Source organism: Neopelma chrysocephalum, unplaced genomic scaffold (assembly GCF_003984885.1).
Source record: "Neopelma chrysocephalum unplaced genomic scaffold, ASM398488v2 Primary Assembly neopelma1_65, whole genome shotgun sequence".
Lineage (NCBI taxonomy): Eukaryota > Metazoa > Chordata > Aves > Passeriformes > Pipridae > Neopelma > Neopelma chrysocephalum.
In genome coordinates, this window is record NW_020897722.1 from 5353906 (window position 1) to 5375899 (window position 21994).

General features: G+C 49.4%; 1 protein-coding gene across 2 annotated transcripts in view; it reads right to left on the reverse strand.

The window, feature by feature from the left end:
- Positions 1–3559: 3559 nt before the first annotated feature.
- Positions 3560–21994, reverse strand: part of ELFN1 (extracellular leucine rich repeat and fibronectin type III domain containing 1) — a 105371-nt gene continuing 86936 nt past the window's right edge. For both annotated transcript variants that reach the window (XM_027683661.1, XM_027683660.1), the window contains exon 4: positions 3560–7133. In XM_027683661.1, coding sequence (XP_027539462.1) covers positions 4303–6693 — 2391 coding nt within the window. In that variant the 5' untranslated portion in view covers positions 6694–7133 and the 3' untranslated portion in view covers positions 3560–4302. The remainder of the gene's footprint in view (positions 7134–21994) is intronic.

The window sequence follows — 21994 nt, forward strand, 5'->3', positions numbered from 1 at the left end:
ATCAGGGCTGAGAGGGAGAGAGAGGGGTCAAGGGCTGGTGGTGGCAGCCAGCAACAGGGAGTGAAGATCAGGTGCACGGCTACACAAGTGCCCATAGAGTTTTGGGAGAACAGAGGCTGTGAAATGGTGATGGAAACCTGAAATCCATGTCAGAGGACACCATCCTGTTGCACATCAGCTGTGTCAGTGTCCCTTCGATGCCACAACTGGTGCCTGTGACAGAGGAAGGCAGGGCTGCGCTTTCTGAGGTGAGTTTGGATCTGCATGCCCTGTACACACCCCATGCCTGGCAGGCAGCCCAGGGACCCCGCAGTACAGGAGTGCTTGTTCCCTTGGGGCTCATCAGGGACATCCCTGGAGAGGTCACAGTGGTGATGGGGCCGCTCAGCACAGCCATGGGCAGCAGCTTTCCTGGCTCTCCAGGAGCATTTCCCAGGAGCAGACACAGCTCCCTCCACCCTCATCCAGTGAGGAAATTTCTCAAAAAAGCAACGGGTCCCTTTGCTCCTTTTCTCTGTTTTGTTGCCAGAGGGAAACAACTGCTCACTCAAAAGAACTCTCTCTTGGAGCAGCTTTGCTTGATGCCATTGCTGGCCTCTCTGGGGGCTACTGCCTGTCCTGTCCCAGGCACAGGTGCTCCCACACCTCTGACCTGCACACCTCTCCCTGCCTTTCATCCCTCTCCCTCCCTTCCTTTTCCCATGCCCCCTCCTTTCTGCTTGGCAGGGGCCCCCTTGCTTTGGAGGGGTTTGGGGTAGCAGGAACAGCCTGACTGGACAAGGTACCACTTCTTTTAGCAGAAGCATCTTGAGACCTTTGGTAGTTGGACAGAAGACAAAACAACAAAGAAAAGCACACAATGGGTCACAGTTGGTAAACTTCCCCCTTTGCCCTTGGAGGGGTCTGTAAAGTGACTGCCTTGGAGGGGATGGAGGGTGCTGTGGACAGAGCTCATCAGGCCTTGTGCAGAGGCACCCCTGGAGCTCCGTGGATGGGGTGGTGGCTTTGGGAACAGTGAGACCTCTTCCATTTTCTTGTCTGGCTCTTTTCACAGCTCATTTTATGGCATCTTCTGCTGAGGGATGTGGACCATGGTTTCCAGTACTGCACCCTGTTTTGGAGGGAGAGAAAGGAGGCTGGAAGGTGCTCAGCAGCACGGCCATTGCTCCATCACCCCAGGAGCCACCTGAGGTGGCCTCACCAACAATGGAGTACAGAGTAATGCATGTGCTGGTACCTCCTTTGGAGATATCTTGGAGATAGAGGGGCCTTGACTTTTTCTAACCCTACTTTTTTTCAGGCAGTTTGCATGTGGGAAGTGTTTAATTTAGAAAGGCCAGTGCTGCTGTATCACATTCCTGTGTCAGTCTCTGTTGGTTTATGACCAGTGAAATCCTGGTGTGAAAACAGAATCAGGCTTTGATTTCAACTGCTCCTGCTGTTTTATGCCACTAACAACTTTGCATTTCGATAGCAGCTTTTATTCTAGGAGCTAAACGGGCTTCACAGACAGGCAATTAATTAATTGAGCCTCTCCAGCCAGCCTACGCCCTCAACACCACAAGGAAGCATTTTGCAGAGGAGGAAACAGAGGCAGAGGTGCAAAATGGATCGCCCCAGGTAAAGAGCTGAGCTGGCAGCTGCCTCCACAGCAAGGCATCACACTCCACTGGTGTGGGAATGGTCTCAGTGGGGGGAGAGACTGAGGAAGGTCTTTGGGTATTTATCAGTGACTGTCAACACTGACACCTGAGCCCAAATTAACTCATGAACTGCCACCACCTTGGACCACCCCAGCCTCTTGCTGAGGAATCTCCTGAGACCACAAAACAGTGCCAGGAGGCCCCACTAGTGCTTCCATTATCCATCCTTGCTGGCCAACTCCCGTTTCTCTAGGATGTGAGCCCTGGGTGGGGCCCTGAGCAACTTGATTTAATGGATGGCATCCCTGCCCATGGCCAGGGGGTTGGAACTAGATGATTTTTAAGGTCCTTTTCAACCCAAACCATTCTATGGTTCTATGAGGAGGCACTCAGGGTTTGTAAGGGAAGGCTGTCTCAGCTGAAGGGTTTGCTTTGGTCCAGGTGCTGCAGCTGAGATCTGGGGAAGGACTTGCTGTGATGGCACTAAACAAGAGATGGGTGATCCTCAATTCCCCTCTCCAGGTCCTGCTCACTGCCTGGTAAGCAAGACAGCCCCAGGAAGCTGCATGCTGTGGGCAGTACCTGGGGCACCTGGAGGAGGTGGAGGAACGTGCCTTTGCACAGGCAGAGCAAATCCGTTCCAGGGGAAATTGCCTGCCTTTTATTATGAAATCCTGCTAATGGTTTGTTGTCTACACAAATAACCATGGGGAATGAACTCATGCACTTCCCAGCCTGCTCTGTGTCTTCCTGGCTCAGCTCCTTTCTGAACAAACATAACCTTTTGCAAGAATACCTGTCAAAATCGCTTTGAAATATTGAAATAACAGGATGGGATATGGTTTGCTCCTGGGCCCTAGTGCTCAGCTGTCAGGACTCAGGATGTCCATCCAAAGAGACTTGTGAGCAGGATGCAAGGGAAAAACTCTGGCAAGCAGAAAGGCCTCACAGGGCAGCATTTGGGGAGCTTATCACCTCACTGTGCTGGCTCACTGTGCTCCCACACACTCGCCTGGGAGCAGAGCAGTTCCCGGACCCTTGTGAAGCCCCCACTTTGTGTCGGTTGTGGGGCGGGTGAGAAATAGGGACCTGTGACTCAGCTGGAGCTGATCAGGGCAAAACTGCATCCTTTGGCCACTAGAGTGGCCTGGGAGTGCCTTCATGGCCTCAACATGGGGCCTTGGAGTGCCTTCTCCTCCTCACTCCATAAGCGGGGCATCATTTGTGAGTATTTTAGAGACGGGGCAAAAAGCTGTGGAATCTTGGACCAGCATTGGAGAGAAATGGTTGAGGGGCATGTGCTTGGGTGGACCCGAGACAGACACAGAACCTTTCAGTCTCAGAATCCCAAGGGCTGGTCAGGGGTGTTTCAATATGGGCAAGCTGTAAACGCTCAGTGTTTTCTCTCTCAGTAAAATCACCCCTCAATAATGTCCTTCTGCTGAGCGCAGCAGGAGGCTTTCTCCTCTAATTCATTGTCACCTCCCTATCTTGAAAGTGAGGGGATAACCCCCACTCAGTGGCTGATCCCAAGGGCCACCACTGCCCGGATACATCCATTTAAGGGGAGAGATCAATACCTTTTAATTTGCAGGAGCAACTCCACCTGCTCAACGAAAAGCCCTTCACTTCTCATTCCCTTCCAAGTTCCTGGTGGTGATAGTCTCCCACCCAGAATAAGGTGAGGGATTCTGCTTTTATGGGTGCATGCCTCTTTTCTTGAATGTACTTGGAAGTGAGAAGGACTCGGACACAGATGATTGGAGGAAGAAATCAAAACCAAACACTTAGAAATCCAAACACTCACCCCTCCACTCCAAAAAATATCCCATCAACCAACCAACCAACAAAAAAGTCCTTCAAACAAAACTCCATCTCTTTCTCTAAAATCATGATTAAAACCTGGTACAAACAGGTGAATATAGATATATATATATATTTTTAGTAGATGTAGTATTGTTTTTTTTCTCCTCTCTCTTTCTCATTATACAGCAAACATTGCAAATATAGAAATTTTCTCTGTACAATTAACGACTTCGGTTTACAATGCAATGTGTGGTAAAACCTTTCAATGAGTGAAAATGTGAACGGGCCTTCAACCGGGTAAAAGTCTAAACTGGAAGACTCCGTTTGCAAAAACAGCCCAAAAGATGGAGCTCCTTCTGGTCTCTTTTTGGTTTTTGTTGCTGTTTTTGTCACTGTTGATTTTGGAAGGAAAGGAAGAACACAAACTGTTCACAAAGAATCCACAAAATCACGGAATAGGGACTCATGCAATGCAATATTGGGAAACGCCAGACCTCAGCTCTCTGCCTGCTCTTTCATTTTTGTTTTATATTCAATTTTTTCTTTTTTTCTCATTTTTTTTAAAAAATCAAAATGAAACAAAACTTTTTTTTCTTTCACTCCATAGTTTGTTTGTTCTGCAAAGTTCGTGTTCAAATTTGGTGCGTCTCACCAACGTGAGGACATTTTAATATCTCACTTTATATATTATATAGAATATTTATAGATTTTTTATAATTTGTTCTCTCTTTTATTTTTATTTATTCTTTTTTTTTTTAATTTTATTTTGTTTCAAAGACAGTCTGAATAAAAATAGCTGCTGCGGATTTCTTTTGGTCCAGTTAGTGTGTTAAGTCACGAGCTATGTGAGGACTCAGGACTTTTGCTGGGCAGAGACGCCCTTCCAGTAGTCTAAGATGTCGTGGAGATCCTCGTCTTTGGCAAACTGGACCTTTTTGCGTAGGGCATGGCCGGCTGCCATATATTCCTCCTCGTCTTTGTGCCGCTTGCGGTTGAGTTTGAAGCGCTCCCAGATGCTGTGCGATGGTTTGCAGGTGTACTCTGGGCTGGAGGTGTAGCTCAGGTTGTGGTACTGAGGCGAGAGCTGGGAATAGGCCAGGTCTCTGGGGCGAGGGCGGGTCAGAGGCTCCAGGATGGAGGGCTTTCTCCCCCCCATGCTGTCGTGCTGCTCCCCTTGGTGCGAGCTGGGGTACGAGTGCCGGTGTTCGCTGTACTGGCGGATCTTCTCCGCCTCTGCCCTCAGGATGGCCGCGGCCGGTGTCACAGTGAGGATGGTGTCGGTGGTGGGGGATGTCTTCTCGATGTATTTGGCTTCTGATTTGTGGCCCGATCCCTCGGAGCGGTAGGACCTGGGGCTCCGTATGGAGCCACTGGAAGAGGTGCTGGAGCGTTTGGGGGCCGCCTCCATGCTGTGGTGCCGCTGGAGAGGGTGGTTGTAGCTTTCCTTGTAGATGGGGGAAAGGAATCCATGTTTGCTGGGGATCTGCTCTGACAAGAGCACCAGCTGAGGCTCCACCGTGGAGACTGCCCCTGATTTCACCCCTTGGAAGGAGGTGGACTCAGATTTCAAGGCATCGATGCAGTTGTTGATGATCTGGTTTACCTTGTCCACCTCCTTGGCAATGGTGGAGATCTCAGCCACAGAGCCCTGGGAGTCTGGCGGCAGGGACAGCTCACAGTCTCGCCTCTCGGGCTGCTCACCCGTCCTCACTTCCATGTAGTTGCCCTTGGTGGCCTTGGGGGTCTCGCTGCTGTCAATCAGCTTGTACTGCTCGACCTCGCCAGCAGAAGGTAGGTAGGGGATGCGGGTCACCGTCTCCCCGCCCAGGATCTGTCCCTGGGACAGCTGGGTGATGCTGGTGGTCTCCATTTCTGGCCCATATTTCAGCTCAATGATGGTCTTCTTCATGCTGCCGGCAGCCTTTTTGTGCTTCTCCTCCTGCTGGCGCCTCTTCCGGAGACAGTAATACACAACGCCCAGGACAATCACCATGCCGAAGAGACAGCCCAGGATTGTCATGATGTAATGGGTGGCAGTGGAAGGGGTGGGCACCGGCTCCTTGCGGTTGGGTCTGGTGGGTGTGATGGTGACGCAGGTGTGGTTGTACTTGGAGTATTGGTGGACAGAGACTACACAGTAGGTGTAATCTCTTTGTGCTACTAGGTTGCTCACGGTGATGTTCTCCTCCTTCTTCCTGAGCTTGGTGATCATGGAGGAGAAGCCGTTTTCAAACTGGGAGAGGATGTACATCTTGCTGAAGGGGTAGGGGATCTGCACGGTGAGGACGGCCGAGTTGTGGTTGAGGTGCTTTACCTGGATATTGGGGCGCACCTCTGTTTCACCGATGGGCGTGAAGAGGGAGAACTGCGGTGTCGTGCCGTCGCCAGAGGAGCACTCCTCCTCAGAGCAGGGGCTTTCGGAGGGCACCGTGGTCACCTGGTACCTGGGAGGGATAAAACGAGGGATCACAGTGTAGGAGCCACCAGTGCAAAGGGACGAGAGCATGCTCAGAGCATTGCGGTAGCCAGTCCGGCCTTGGCCTAACAAGTAGTAGCCCATGTAGTCAGGTGGGGAGTCGCACTGCATCCGGTCATAGGTGCGTGTCATGTTGGTGAAAGCCTCCAGCCATTGCAGGAAGCCGAGGAGCTCACAGGAGCAGTAGAAGGGGTTACTGTAGAGTTCACAGACAGAGAGCTTGTTTAGGCCCCGAAAAGTGTTGCTGTCAAGTCTCTGGATCCTGTTCATGGACAGGTCAATGTTCACTATGTTGGGGCACTCCCAGAAGGCATTGGGGGTGACGGTCTCGATGAGGTTGGCCTGGAGATAGAGGTACTCCAGCTTCCCCAGGCCCCGGAGGATGCCCTCGGTGAGGTTCCTCAGTCGGTTGTAACCCAGCTGCAGCACCTGGAGGTTGAACTGTCCTGAAAAGGCACCGTCCTCGATGTAGGAGATCTCGTTCTTCGTCAGGTTGAGGTATGTCAGGTTGCCGAAGCGGCTGAGCGAGGCGTACTGCACGCTCTTGATCTTGTTGTCGTTTAGCCGCAAGTCCACGATGGTGCTGTTGATTTGCTGGGGGATGGACTCGTAGGGGGGCTGGTTCTGGCTGCAGATGGCCAACCAGACAAAGCCCTTGTCCCCCTCGATGAGCCAGCAGTCTGCCCGCACCCCGCCGGCATGTAGGAGAGAGACGGCCGCCACGTACATGCAGAGGGCTGACGTCGCGGCCCACCGGCGACCTGCCATCTGGAAGGGCAGCACGGAGAGGGGGCTCTTGGTCTGTTGGAAGCGGGGAACAGGACAGGGGCTGGGAAGACGTGGGCTAGTGCTTCTTCGGCAGCTTTGCTTGCCTCTCCCTTCTCCTCATGGCTTGGAGACGGGAGGGACGCGTCTGTGGAGAAAGAGGACCTCGGTGCCCACGGTACTCGGCAGCCACCAGCCAGGGGCTGCTACCAAGGCCTGGGTGGCTGAGGCTGGTCCCACATCACCAGGTCTCTGGCATCTCGAGGAGGGAGTCATGAAGTTAAGCGCCTGTGCGGAGGAGTCCCTGTGGCTCAGAGACAAGCCTTCCTCTCACTTTTTATAGTACATCTCCTTGTTTTCTTTTTGCTGCCCATAGCGGTGCTGGTCCCCATCTCCATGTGCCTCTGTGGGTTTAGCTTCCCCTTCTCAGTCCCTCGGCTCACCTGCTCAAAACAAAACACAAGTACAAACTAAACACAAAGAAAAGACAGCATTCAGAGGTGTTGGAGATGCATCCAACTACCCTCCTAAAGTTAGGCACCTGCCTTCTTACTCTGGCTACCATCTTTCAAGGAGCCTTTTGTTTATTTGGCTACCACTGGCAGCACTTGGCAGCAGTTGGCAGCTCACTGACCACTGAGGTCATCCTCTGAGCCCCTGTCCAGCATCACATTTTAGGCAGTTGAGAGACCAACACACATCCAGCGCACTGTTAGTCTGACCTATTTAGGTGTCTACCTTAGAAGGAGAGGAGTGATGCCCCAGAAGTGTCTGTTCCTCTCCACTGAGAGCAGATGAAGTCTAGACAACTCGCTCTGATGTAGATTTGATGCTGCAGCGTTTTGCTGAGGGGAATCCTGACTGTCTCGCGTGCTGGTGTGTGCAGCAGCAGTGCCCACAGAAGGAGGTGCTGGTTGAGGACACTGTCTCTCTCTGCCTGCACTGCTGGGTGGCACCTGGGATAAAGCCCAGCACCAAGTGCTTGCCCTGCTTCTGGGAACCTGAGCAGTAGTTTCAGGGCACTCTTTGCAAAACACATTGTTGTGATTGTGAACTATCCAGTGTTCTTGCTCCTGGTTGGGGCTTTGCTGCCTTTCTCCAAGACCTCTTTCCTCCTCCCAGGTGAAATGATGCAGACGTGGAAAACCCTCAAGCATTCAGTGGCATAACAAGTGTATTTGCAGAGGATAGGACAAGACCTTCCCTCCTCAGCCAGAAACAGCTGTTTGAAGACTAGGAAGAGTCTTCACTAGACACAATCTGTGGGACTGCCAGCAGCCTCACTTCCCACAGAAAAATTCTCATTCCTGGCTCACATTTTCCTTTTTATTTTCCCTTCATTTTTGACTAAACATCAACATCCATGGACACAACTTCTACTTCCTTTTATAATTTCTTAGGGAAACAGGAAGACAAAAGTGGAGAAGTGGGAACTGCATGAGCGCCAGCATCTCCTGGGTCTTGCTTTTCCACAGACATTGAAAATATCATCTGTCGATATCTCTACTGCCAAGCAGATCTCTGGGCTAGTAGGATGGATGCAGTGTGGTGTTATGGCAGAGATGGAGTTACACACAAATGGGGCCCATCTAGAAAAATCCTTCTTTGAAATTTTGTTGGGAACAGGAGCTCTTGTTATCTGCCTTGTCCAAGCTCAGGCCATAGGAGCCAGGGAAGATACCACCAGCACTCCTTGAAAACACAGCTGGTCGGAACTGGAGGTTTCTTGGGAAGTTGTGAAGGAGACAGGGATACACGTTACATCTAAATTGTCTTTCGTTGAACCTGGAAAATGGTATAAATCCAGAAAGAGTTTTCCAGACCATTTCCCAGTGCACAGGCAGCGAAGGGACTGTGCTTGGTGCTGCATGCCTGAAAATCTTGTGAGGCTGATTGTCAAGAGGCATTTAGAGGCAGATGCCATACTCTTGCCCATGTCCAGAAGAAACCAGGTTCTTTTCCAGCCACAATACCAGGCAGCAAAGCTGACCATGTTTCACTGCAGAGATCCCTGTTCACCACTCAGTTTACACCTTGGTAAACAGGCCAGTAATAATAAGCAGTAAAACAGTTTATTTGTTCTTTCTGGATTGCGAACAATGAGTCTGTTCCCTGGTGGCACAGTTGGGTTTCTATTACATGAATAACAAGACCTTCTCTCACGTCAGCTCTCTGCACATGAGACTTTCCAGCCACCTTGTCCTCCACGTGCTGTCACTGCCCTGGGACACTTCACCAGTATCTGGAAGCCCATTTGGGCACAGCTGAGTCCTTGGAGCCAGTGAGGAAGGGAAGAAGGAGGCTCTCAGGGCTCCCTGGGAGACCACAGGTGAGTGTCCCCCCTCACCACCTCCCCAGCCGACGGCAAGACACGGACTGCAGTGCCAGACTGAAACACATCTGCTGCTACATCCCTCCCGGTGTTAGACAACTCAATTAACCTCTCTGCACTCCAGTCTCCTCTCTGGTTCCATGAGATAATGATAGCATTTCACAGAGTGGTGGGAGGCTGAGGCAAAGTGCCCCGAGCTCCTCTTGTTGGGATGAAAATCCCAGCACAAGCACTGTGCTGCAGGTGGAGACTTTCCCTCTAGATGGGCCTGCTCTCCTCTGCCACAGGGACCAGCCTGGTCTCGAGCTCCTCCTGCATCCTGTGAGGATGCACATGGCCCCTGAGGGTGTGTGAGGAGGGTATTGCTGGCCTGCAGAGCCACAAGCAATGGCTTGCCCCAGTTGTTGCTTCGATGTGGCACAGAGGGTGCTTTCCTTGCTCTGAGTGCACCCATCTCCCTGTCCTCCTCCATGGGCTTGTAGATTCCAGGGACCTCCTGCAGGCAAGGGAAGCCCTGCCAAACTAAGCCAGCATAGGCAGCAAGGATGGATGCATCTTGGCATATTCTCTTCAGCAAGTACTTACTCTGTCTCCTCTAGCTTCCATTGTGACCCAGCCATCTACTCTGGGCAAACTTGTGTTTGGGAATGTTCTGCAGAGCCAAACCAGCCTTTTCCTTGCAGAGGAAAGTTCATGTCACTCCACCTTGGGGAGGCTGAGGGCAGCAGCCTGTGTCGGAAGGCATTAGGTAATGGAGCGGCACCATCAGTGAGCAAAGAGCAGAGACAGAACAGACCCTCCACAGACCTTGCCAGGCTGATCCCCTATAGCCTTCCCCTATAGCACCCATGTGTCTCCCCCATCTAATTGTAGGTGCTGGGAATGAAGAAGAGCAACAGTAAATGACTCAAACGCATTCAATAAGGCTCCTAATATGTGTTTTCTCTTCTTTCCCATACGTTGCGTATCAGATGAGTCCTTCCTGACAACAGAAAGGAGAAAAGGCATTTTATCAGCAGCCCGAGTTTAATTTCAGCTCATTAAAGCAAGCAATTTGCTGGTTTATTTGCTTTGCAAAGTGTGAATAAAATGATAGCATTAAGGAGATGTGAGAGAGGAAAGAGGGGCTAATCTCCCTTTTTATTAGATTGTCGGGACATGACTGGGGAGTGGAGAAGTGGGTCTTGTTGCTTTGCACGGAAGACAAAATTGTTCATCTTGTTGGCTTCTGAGAGCCTCTTCCCAGCACCGTGGTGTGTGTGGGTGTGTTCCTGAGAGTGTGTGCTGCAACATCAGCCAAGCGCTGAGCGTCCCGTGAGGCAGGATGGGAGCAGGGGCAACTGGCCGTGGTTCCCGACTCATCTCCCTGTAACAGCAGACAACAGGCATCCAGGAGGTGTCTCCTTCTTCCCTTTTCTACCTTTTACCTCACCGCTAATCTCTCTTTCCTGTTTGTTTCTGCTCCTGAAATCCCAGGCCTGATTCTTGCAGGTTAAAACAGGGCAGCTGGCTGGCTGAGGAGCCTTTGCTCTCCCTGACCTCCTGTATCTGGGACATGGCTCTGGAGAGCAGGGGAGAGACCCCCGTACCTCTTCCCAACAGACTGGATAAAAATCAGTAAGAAAATCCAGTTGTTTAACCTGTCTACCTGCCTTATTTGTCTTTGCCCAGCTGTCCTGGGTTTATTCTCCTGGTAACCCAAATGTATATCACTTTTCCCAGTCCTCTCACTCTCCACAATGCTGCCTAGGAAAACCTGAGAACAAGTCACCTACAACTAACTCTCACATGAAAAACAACAAGGAAAGTGGAGATTTGGGGGTCTCCTTCACTATTTGAGAAAGAAGCAAAAGGGAGGAATTAAGACAGTGTGGAATAACAATTATTTGAAATGATGGATTTAATCTCAATCAGAGATATCTTGAACTGTGGGACCACAATTACAATGACAACAGGCCACATCTGTGGTGAGGCCATGGTACCCACATTCCTGCACATTTACCTGTGCCTTGAAGACTTGGTTGTATTTCCCTTTCCTTCTGCTCTCGGAAGGCAGAGTGGCTTGACCAGCTGAGCAGATGTTGGGCTGACAGAGGCCAGCAAAGGGGCAATGACAACTCCCTCACTCCTTGTTGCTCCTGCACGTTGCTTCTGAAATCCAGTATCCCTGTTGGAGCCCAGATCCATGTTTCTCCACGCTAATCCTCAGCCCTGACTGCGATATACTCTCCTCCTACCCATTCCTGCTTCTCCAGTCCTGGTCCCTGTCAACAACCCAGTGGCAAAGAGGGACTGTAGGGATTTTGTGATGCCTACAAGTCTGCAGCCTGCACTGGATGAGCAGCAGCATTCTCGTCCTGGCTGAAAACCCACAAGGGTGGTGGAAGGGAGGTGGAAAGGAAAAGGCAAAGCTGGAGCTCTAAAAGCCAGTGCAGGCTGGCTGGGAACTTTTTGCTTCCATTTCCCGACTAATGGCATCTTGGAAAATTAAACCAGAGCAGCAGCTGCAAGGAAGCAAACAAAGCAGCTGTGGGGGCTGGGGAGGGAGAGGAAGAGTGAGCTGGCACTCAGTTCCTAATTTTGTTATTCTACTGAATGAGTTATTTCAAACTGTGGATTACATTTACTGAGGGAAGGCAAGGAGCCAGATTAACATGCGTGTGCGTGTGTGCGTGCGTATACACACATACACTCACCAGTGCTCCTCTCCTTGGCATTCCTGCACCTCCATAACTTTCTTCTCCCTAGCTGCTCCATCTCCAGCTTCTCTTAGACCCTGTCACAGCCACTTGGGCTGTTTTGTCAAAAAAAATGAAGGATCCTCACTGCAATGAGAGCCATAGGAAAACGGGAGTGGTACGTCACAAATGATAAATATTCAGCCTCCCAAAGAAGTGCAGAGGGAAAATTCGGCTAACAGACACCGAATATTAAAATGAACCTTGGCTCTTCATTATGCATAAGATAATGTGAGGAGGCAGCTCCAAGATGGCAGATAAAACATTTATTAGTGATGAAATCACCCCTAAATGGCTAATGTCCATCCTGTACCAGCCAGGTGGGGAAAGGAGGCATCCAGGCAGGTTTTTCTCCTCAGTCATATTCCTGGTGTTTAATCCATCACCTCCTGCCAGGTGCTGTTGGTCAGAATCACAACCACTCTGAATAATAAAGAAGCTCAGACCTGTAAAATTCAAGTTCATTTTATATCCAGAGCTCCTGGTACTAATATTGCCTCCGCTGACAGGGTTTAGGCAGCATTTTGTGCATCCCAACCTTATTCCCAAATGTGTTAGATAATAGAGTTCTCCAGTCAATTCTACTCTCTCTCCTGCTATTATTTATTATTTAAGAAAAACAGGCAAGGGAGAAGAGATATATTTTCCACTGAGGTTTGAAGAGAGATGAAGAAGGAATAAAGCAGAGAGGTAAAGGGGGGGCTGAGAGACAAGTGCCCAGCACCACATACAGGATAGCTTTTACTGAGACTGCAGGAGGTCATAGACTGTATGACAAATATCCAAATGGGAGGGATGGTGAAGAGATAACTTTTCTGGGAGACACTGGGAGAAACAAAGAGAAATTACATGCTTGGTCTCTATATAGGGACATTAGTAGTACCAGTACATAAACACTCATGGGCTCTCTATGGTGCTGGGAACCAGAGAGTTGAGTTGTTCCTATCAAGTAAAAAGTTATTCTGGTGTAAAACACACTTTCTGCAAAATTAAACCCTGGGTGGAAAAGCTGTGATCTTTATTTGAAGTTGATATTCAGGCCAATTTACTTTAACAGTAAACTTGAGTGCTGTAATGTCTGAGAGGAGCTCTAGTTCTAAGCCGTCGTGCCTCTACCAGGCAGGCTGAGGCCAGAGCTGCAACCTGGGAATGGCCAGAACAGACCTGTTTGATCAAACATTTTTAAGAACCTTTTGTTTTACAGCAAGATAAATTCTGTGTTAAAATGACAATATTTTTAAGACAGGTTAGCTCTTGGGATTTCAGAAAATACAATTCTTCTGCTTTTCAGTCAGTTGCAGTCTGAAGTCATTGACATCCATCTCATGCTGCTTATTTTCCAGGCTCTGTTGAGATGACAACCCTATCCCACGCTGCTGTGGCCCACTGAGCAGAATCCTCTGCTGAGTTTAAGTAAATGTATAAATGTTCTTCATGGTGAACAGCCTCTTAAGCCCAGCTGGGTTACCTGTGCATTATCCCAGCCTTCTGAAATATCAGCACGGGCAGATATGAAATGTCAGCTCCAGGCAGTGACAGTGCAGCTGAGCCCTCAAAGAGCTGAGGAGTGTGATGAGAGGGGCAGAGTTAGAGGAAGGTGAAGAGGAAAAAAGATTTTAGGGGGTGAAGAGAAGTAAGAGTAAGATCAGGTACAACATTAGCAATAAGAAAGGTGTGTTTCCATGGCAGAAAGCCTCTCTAATACTTGCTTGATGGAATTTTTCCTTAGAAGTAATCGGTCTGAATCACAGCTCCATTATGGGATGGTTATGCTGATGTTAAGCTGGTGAAAAGCAGAGGTCTGCTGTGGAAGCAGGACTCCCGTTTTCCCCTGTAAGTAGTGCTGAAGATCAAAGCCTGTTTTTCCAGCACCAGTGCAATGGAGGGAGCCAACCCCACAATGGTGTTCCTTGGCACCGGCAATCTGAACTGTGCCCTGTCTCTGCTGCACTGTCATCCTCACTCAGACCTTTGAAACTGTTTGGAAGAGATCTTTGCAGCTGTTTTACTGCTTTCATTCATTAATTCATTTTTGCAGGAGGCCTTTGCATTCCTGACAGGAAAAGCAACTTTTACACAGGATGGTATCTGATGGTGGATCTGTGAAATGGTGAGCTTTGTTAGAAATTATTTTCAGAGGTGCAAGTGTCTTGTTTGCTCTGATTTCTTACAGTTGTATATGCAAAAGAACACTTCCCTCTCTGTCCTTCTCTTCCCCTGTGAAGGGATTTGAAGCAACAGTGGGTCTCTGGCCAGTGCCTACATCAGTCACAGTTTTGGTGGACTGTACTGCTGAGTGTTGGCAGATGGACAAGAAAATATACATCTTGTGTAGGACTTCATGGTAATGATCTGTGATCCCTGGGTAGGCAGAGCAAAATTCACCTTTTCATCAGCGCGTGTCCTGCCCACAGGAATTGCTATGGCTGTGCTGTAGGCAAATACCTCTGCTGACCTCTCACTCACTTGCCCACCTTCGAAGCTGGTCCTCCTTCTCTGGTTGGAGACTTCCAACCTAAGTTATCTTGTGGTTGTAATGATCTAGCTCTTGTCCTTTGGAGTTGAGGAGCCCAGCTTAAGGCTGGACCCTCTGACTGTCCACTTTCTGAAGGGGGTTTCTGCCCTAATATAGCAATATCTGGCAAGCCCCAGTGCCCTACAAGCCTAATTTTAGCTCAGTGCTGCAGGCTGGCTTCTTGTCATGGGCCAGGAGAAGGTTAATGATTATCTGGGCAGTACTCCAAAACCAATCTAATGTTTATTCAGGATAACAGCATTGCAGAGGAAACCAAGCGTGACCACCTTCCACGCACAGCTTACCCAGCACGGCCCCGCTCCTGCACATGGCTCTGCTGGAGGAGCTCAGATTTGTCAGCTCCTGGAGGAGGGGCCCTCTTCCCCTTCCCTAGGTCAAGACAGGTCCTCATCAACATTTCCAACCCTGCCCTCTTAACCCAAACAGATGTTGAGTTTCTACAGAAAAACACTTTACCAGGCTGTGGGTCTGTTGTTTCAGCAGTGGAAATACGCACTCACCCTTGCTGGTAAATTTTTATAGGACACTCCTTATGGGTCAGATACCCATGCTACAAACAAATATCCCTTTATTTGGAATACCCTGCACCTGTAGGAGGTGAATACACTGTTTACTTGGGGCTCCCCTTGTGTCCCTCAGGGCTCCATGAAGGGATTCATTATAAGCTGTAAAGCCTGAAGGACTGAGATGTGTTGTGCTGAGGGAAAGACTCTCCTCCAGCAATGAGTACTCACAGACATACATGGCCCAGGAGAGCTCTTGATGCTTCCCTTGGGGTGCAGGAAAAGTTGTAGACAGCAAAAAAGTGTTTTCTGAGAGAGCCCTGAGGTGCTGGTACTGGCATCACCATCAACAGTCCCAAAATAGCTGGTTCTCACTGCCTTTCCAGGCAGGCTGAGAGGCATTGTGAGAACATCTATTTAGTAGGGTCTCTGGAGAATGCTGGGAATGCACTTCATACTACCTGAAATGGTCAGGGAGATGGCTGGGCAGCCAGATGGCCATATGAATGTGGAGCTGATATTAATGTCTCATTTGATTATGTTTACAGCATGATTAAAAGGCTCCTAGATTCCTGAGCAGGTATCTTTATCATGTTAAGTCTAAACAGAACAAAAACATGGCTCTTCTGTGGGCTTGGCTGGTTAAACCTGCTGCCAGACAGTGTTTCTTTCAAGGCTACCTGATTTCCCACTGAAGTATGTCCATGCACTGGTGGGAACAAGCAAAGCCCATCTTTGTCCATAGAGGGTGCTCAGCTACAGGTATGAGGGGACCACTGGGTCTCTATGGTGCCAACAAGCATGAAGCCCAACCAAATGCCCTTCTACCCAAAAATGTGTGAGCAGATGCAGAGAAGCTTGGAAAAAAAATGGGTCATGCACATGCCAGGCTCCATCCAAAAGAAGATTTTGTCTTGACACATGGCCAGTGCCCAGCTGCTGGTGGAAAAGCAGAAGTGGGAGCTATTGGTGTGTTAGCACACAAAAGCCCTTCCTCAACATCTGCTCCTCAACAGGGTCTGGGGCTGTGGTCTCGACCTCTGTATTTCCCTGCTTGTTCAGAGACCTCTGAAAGATATGGAGAGTGGAAAGAAACTTTGGAGTCTAAGACAATAGGAGCAGGGAGCTATGCCAGCATTTGGACTGCCTGTCCTTTTCATAAACATTTCCTATGGAGGTTACCCAAGTTGAAAAAGCAAGTGAACCCAAAACACCCACCCTCTCTGGAGGAATGGAGTTTATCGTTAATAATCTACTGCTAAAAGGGTAACATCTGTTTTGGACAAACTGTAATGAGATTTAAACCCCAGGTGGAGGGAGGACTTCACAGTAATAAATGACTCTCTGTATGTCTAAATAGTTTTAATTTTTTTTCTGGCAGAAATAGCTGCTTTTCACCTCAGGCTTCTTTTTGCCAGCTCTTTTTGTTTAATGATTGCTATTAATTTCCAGGGTGGCAGATGGATTTTAGGCTGGTGTAGTCTGAAATGAGGAAAAACAGTCCATGAAGGTGTGAGCTTGCCATGAATGTGTGCACAGGTCACACATGCTGGTGCGATGCCACGTGGGGGAGTTTGCTTTCCAAGGGAACTATTGCTTCTCAGTAGCTGGGATGTTTGAGCATCTCTCAGCCATAAAAGAAGGTGAATTAAGGTTTTTGGTCACTCCTTGTAGTTCTGTCTGTTAGACCTTCATTTAATAAATATGCTGATTTCAGCAAGCGTTTGTGAGGAATTGGTTTCAGTTCAAAGCGCTTTGCTAAACCCAAGCTGAAGTGAGCTGGAGAGCAGCACATGGTCTCCAGAACATGGAAAGGAGCTCCCTGCCCCTGGCTGGATGGTGCCAGGTGATGAGGATTCCTCCTTGGGCATGAAACAAACATTTTTTCAGTGCTTTTCCTGTGTTATTGGGATTATTTTATTTGAATAGTGTGGGATGCTCCAAACAGATAATCCTTCTTCATGCTCTGGCTGTGGTGATAAGTGGGTGCTGTTGAACCCAACACACTCTGCTAAGATCCTAGGGCCCAAAGGACCACTTTCTTGATCCTCTTTTCCACCACCTCCTTCTCAAGAAGCCCACAGAACTAATCCCAATTAGTGCTACAGTGCTCTGGGGTGACCTCCTTTCTCTTTCCCTGCTGTGGAGCACCTCTGGATTTGGCTCAAGATGCAGATGTGAAGGATACATGGGTGGTCAAGTGAGAAGCTGGGTCCAGGAAGTGAGGTTGATGATGGACCACCACCACATGGCAGCACCTTGTGGCCAGGCAGCTGTCCCAAGACAAGAGCATGGCAGAGCACAGGGAAAGGAAGGAGGGGTTTAGTTGGCTGGGACTGGGTGAGCCCCAGGGATGGAGGAAAGGGGGTAGAGATAGAAAGTGCAGCATCTCAGGTGATGCAGATAATCTCCTTTAATCTCCTGCTCAAAATAACCCAAAGTCAAGTAAAGGAGGGATTACAGGGCCTAAGCCACTGTTATTGCCAGGGTGTAACAGCCTTAGGTTGCCTCTGAAGGGCTCCTGAGGAGGAAGAGGAGCTGCAGAAAATACTGGCCTGCTGGAAATGCCTCCCTGGTGAGGGTGACTGGGTGGGCTGGGGACCCTCCTGAAGTAGCCCAAGGAGAGTAGGGGCTGCAGGGCAGGCAGCTGCCTTCAGAATCAGGACCTACAGAGGGACCTGGTCCCAGGGGAGTAACTGTCTTAGATGCCCACTTGTCACTTTGTCTTTACTGATGGGTTTATTCTTAGTGCAGGATCCAAAGTGCTTTATAGCCATTAATTATCCTAATGGGGAAGCAGTGCCCATGAAACCTATTTTACAGATGAGAAACAGAGCCCATGAGGAGGTAAATGACATATCAGGTGCTGGGGCAGAGCTCGAGTGAGGTGGTGAGTCCCTGCCCTCCTACCTCCTTCCAATTTTAACGGGCCTTTCCTTGGATGAGCATTACCAGCAGCCATGAGGCACTGGTAGGCTGAAGGCATCTCCTGCCCTTTGCCAAAAAGCCAAAAAGCTTGGCTGCTGTGCTGCTGCCAGAGAAAACTGAACTGCGGAGCCCTATTCATCAGCTCCTGGCGATGTCTACAAGATATCAGCAGCACAGAGACAGAGTGAAGCGGGATTGCATTGGGGAGGGAGCAGAGCATGTTCATTTTAATGAGCTTGTCCCTGCCTAAAGGAGAGAGAAAGCGAGAGGCCAACCTGGTTTAATAAACTCTAGCATGCGGATTTAATCAGACGGATCATTGTTCCCCAGCACAGGGATGAATATATTAAAAAAATGATTCAAACTTTTCCTCTTTGTTTTTCATTTGTATTATGTGCTGTGGTGTGATAAAACATCCTGGGGCCAACTTGCAAGGCAATAAAAGAGACTGTGGAGGAGAGGAAGACGTTGATCCATGCAAGCAAGCACAAGCACTGTGGGGAGGGAGGCTGCTGGCAGGCAGGGCTGGAAGTGAGGGGCTGCAGCATCCTCAGCCCCCACCAAAGCCCCAGAGAAGATGTGCTTATGGGGGCTGACCTGGTGTCAGCTCCTTTTCAGAGACTTGAGATGACTAACAGCAGCTTAGGTCAAGTGCTAAAAGCAGTTCTTGGTCAAGCGTGAGACCTCCATCTCTCTACAGAAAGGTCTGAGCACAATCATATTCCCATGCTCCTACCCCAGGAGGGAAAGAGGGACTTACCAAGTCCTCAGCTTTCTGTAGGGACACCAGTAAGGGTGCTGCTGGTGTTTTTCGGGGCTAAAGGAATGGTGCAAGAGGACAAAGTTTCCTCTGGACTCTTCCTTTCTCCTTACCAGGAGTCACTTCACCAGTGCCTCTCCACTGCACTACGTGTCAGGCAGTGCAGAGTGGCGTCCTGGGTGCTGCTTATTAATTTAGAGAACTAAACAGCTCTGGCTGAAAAGCTGCAAACTGCATGGCAGGAAGGCAAAGGCTGTATTATGAAGCTCTGCTACTGCTCCCTGTCTTAAGGCCACATCCCCATGCCTCTGCCTGTCCCTAGGGACAGCAGGCATTGCACAGAGGCACGGGAAGGTCTTGATCCAGCACAGCAAAGAGTAAACTGGGTCTGCAGGCAGCCCAGGTAGGATTGTGTTGGTGTGAACCTCAGCAGTGCATGGCTCTGGGCTCACAAGGCTCTTGCTACGTGGGTGTGAATAAAGCCAGCTTAGATAAAATAGTCTTTTGTACTAAATCCTGGACAGACCACCTGGAGCTGTGCTCAAAGACAGATTCAGGGGCCTCCAAGGTGCCTCCATGGAATTTACCTCCTTTGCCCTGCCCAAGCTCACTGTCCTTGGCTCAGGCTTAAATAACCTCCAGCCCTTGCTTTGCTCACTCTTTTCAGCCTGTCAGGCTGTGTGCCCCCTGAGACATAGGAAATTGGCTCTCCAAGGCTGAGACAGGGCCCCCAGCTGGGTTTAATCACTCTCTCTAACATTAAAGTCAGGGCTGCACTGATGGATGGTGAGACAGCCCTTGGGAGAAGGGACAGCTCCCTGGTAGGTTATGGATGGACATCTAAAGGTAGCCCAGAGGTGTTTTTGGAAAAGGGCTACAGGTCCTCCTGCCATGGAGCAAAGCTGTGTCTGACAGGTTTGCAGCCTGGCTCTGGGTTTGTGGGGAGAACCCGGTGATGGCTGTTGGTTTTGTTCCCACCTTCCTTCAGGATGGACCACCTCAACCAGCAGCTGCAGGGTTTAGAGGAGGGCAAAGGGGTATCTACTTCCTTTGGAAAGATTGCTTTAAATTTTGCTATTGACCCACTCACTGAAAAGTCACTTATGGCCACTTGGTGTTAAATATTACCATCTTTGGCTTCTAACACACCACTGTGCTGCTGCTTCATTACTTTATCCATTACTGCTCATAAACACTAATAAATAATCCTATTTTCATTCCCACCATTGTTTAAGTGGTCATTAATTGTGGTTTATATGCTGTCTTTGTGTATTTGTGTACGATAGCTTCTTCATGATTCCTTGATTAACTGTGATTGATTGCGTATTTTAAAATCAATTAAAAGTTTCAACACTAAAAGGTAGAGTCTTTAGCAGTAATGCTCTGAGACATTGCCACTTATAATGGAGCAATTATAGTGCCGGGATCCATCAGTGTTGCAGGACGTGATCTTTATTTTCCAGATCTATGCAAATCCATATGTACATGAGCGTGCACGTCTGTGTCTTTTGCGTGTGAGTTATATGGTGGGAAGAGTGTGTATGGGAAAGAGTCCCAGCTTCTCCCAGAGCTGCTGGACCACATAAGGTGGGCTGGCTTTTGTGGGCAACTCACTCCCTTTCTTAAGACACTAATGCAAGAGCTGAGCCCCAGGACCCCATTAATTTCCTTGCTGACATGACAGTATTGTGTGTTTATTTTCTATCTGTAAAGAGGTGCTGCTGCCAATACCCTCGGCTGAACAGGGCCACAAAGTAGGATGTGTGTCCTTCTGCCATTCTGTTTCAGGGAAATGTATCTGTGCCTTGGTGGGGTGGAGGTAGGGGATACATGGGAAGATAGAGGTGACTGTGAAGGCACGTTTGCAGTGGTCCTGATACAATGCTGTATGATGGAGGAGGAGGAGGGCAGCCACCACCTGGGCACCAGGGCATGTGCTGGAGCACAAATTTCTGCCCTGTATCACGTCATGCCCGTACTTTATCAGTGCTCAGCTCCTCATAGTGCTGCTGTGCTGGTAAAATGTCTGTGTCCAGCACAAGACCAGGAGTTAAATGGGGTTAAACCTGAATCCTACATGCTTATTCCTCTCTGCACTCTGTGACTCCAAAGCATCTCTGCCCAAGCAGCTTCCTCTGGCTCAGGCAGTGAATTAGGGGTGAGTAAACCACTCAAGAGATTTTTGCAGGTGCTCTGAGGTGGGGGAGCAGATCCCCAAGGACCAGTGGGAAATTGGGCCCTTGTAATTGACCCCCAACTTGTCCTCCATCCTCCTGGATATCTGCCTGCTGCCACGAGCAGGGCCCTCCCAGCCATCTGCCAGCTCAGGCAGAGGATTCCTGTGTGCTAATCTGCTCAGAGACATTTGTCACCCACCCCTCTCCCAGCTGCATGCTGTGAAAAATGCCTCAGTGCCCCCAGTGCAGCTGCTGGGAGCACCCGTTAGGGGAAATCACCAGTCTTGTTAAATGATGGGGGGACCATTTTGTGCAAGCTCTGGAATGGGATCACTCTGTCGTATTAACTCGCCTGCTTGCATTGATGTTAATGAAATAAAGAAATATAATGGTTCCAGACTTTTAAACTTCTTATAGCTCGATTTGCATAATGGCCACCACTACCCTGAACAGGAACTGATCTGTCAAAAAATATTGTTCCAGTCCTCTATCATTCAGCTCAATGGGAGGTGCAGATTGGCCCACAGGAGCTGTTTTTCGCTGATGGAGTGGAGTTTGCCTAGTGCTGAACATAAAAAGCTAATATTAGGATGCAATCCAATATTGTAAAAAAGAAATTGGTTAAAAGTTATAGATCAATAACTGTTAACATGGCTCTATTTTTCAGGCAGATCATGTTTACTGCTGCTGGTGATGTGGAGGCAGGCTCCCTCCCGCTGGCTGAAGCAACTCCATGGGTCCCCCTCAGAGCAGCCTGTGGCTGCCAGTCATGGCTCAGCTGTCCTGAACAACCCTGTGAGCTTACTATGCTGCAGGGAGTTTCCTGTGGAAGTTTGTTCCCCTCTGCCCTGGACTATGAAAGGCTGGTGAGAGCTGCACCCAGGGCTAGACAGTAGTCCTGTGTCCACCTTCCAGCATGACCCTCAGCATCAGGCTGTGAGTCCAGGAGTGATGTCAGAGCTCTGGGAAAGCTCCTGTGAGACAGATCACACCTCGCTCCTCAGTGCCCCAGATCTCCACCCCTTGATGCCCTACAGCAACCCTACTTGATGTCTTAGATTGTCACTCTGTGATCACCTAGACCTCTGCTCCTCCGTGCCCTATATCGATGCTCCTTCATTATCCACATCTCTGTTCTTTGATGCCCTAGATCTCTGCTCCTTGATTACCTACATCTCTGCTCCTCCATGCCCTAGATCTCTTCTCCTTGATTATCCAGATCTCTGCTCTTTGATGCCCTAGATTTTTGCTCATCAGTGCCCTAGATCTCTGCCTGCTGTGAAGACGGTGCCCCTCCCGGCAGATGACTCCTGCAGTTCTTCCAGCTCTT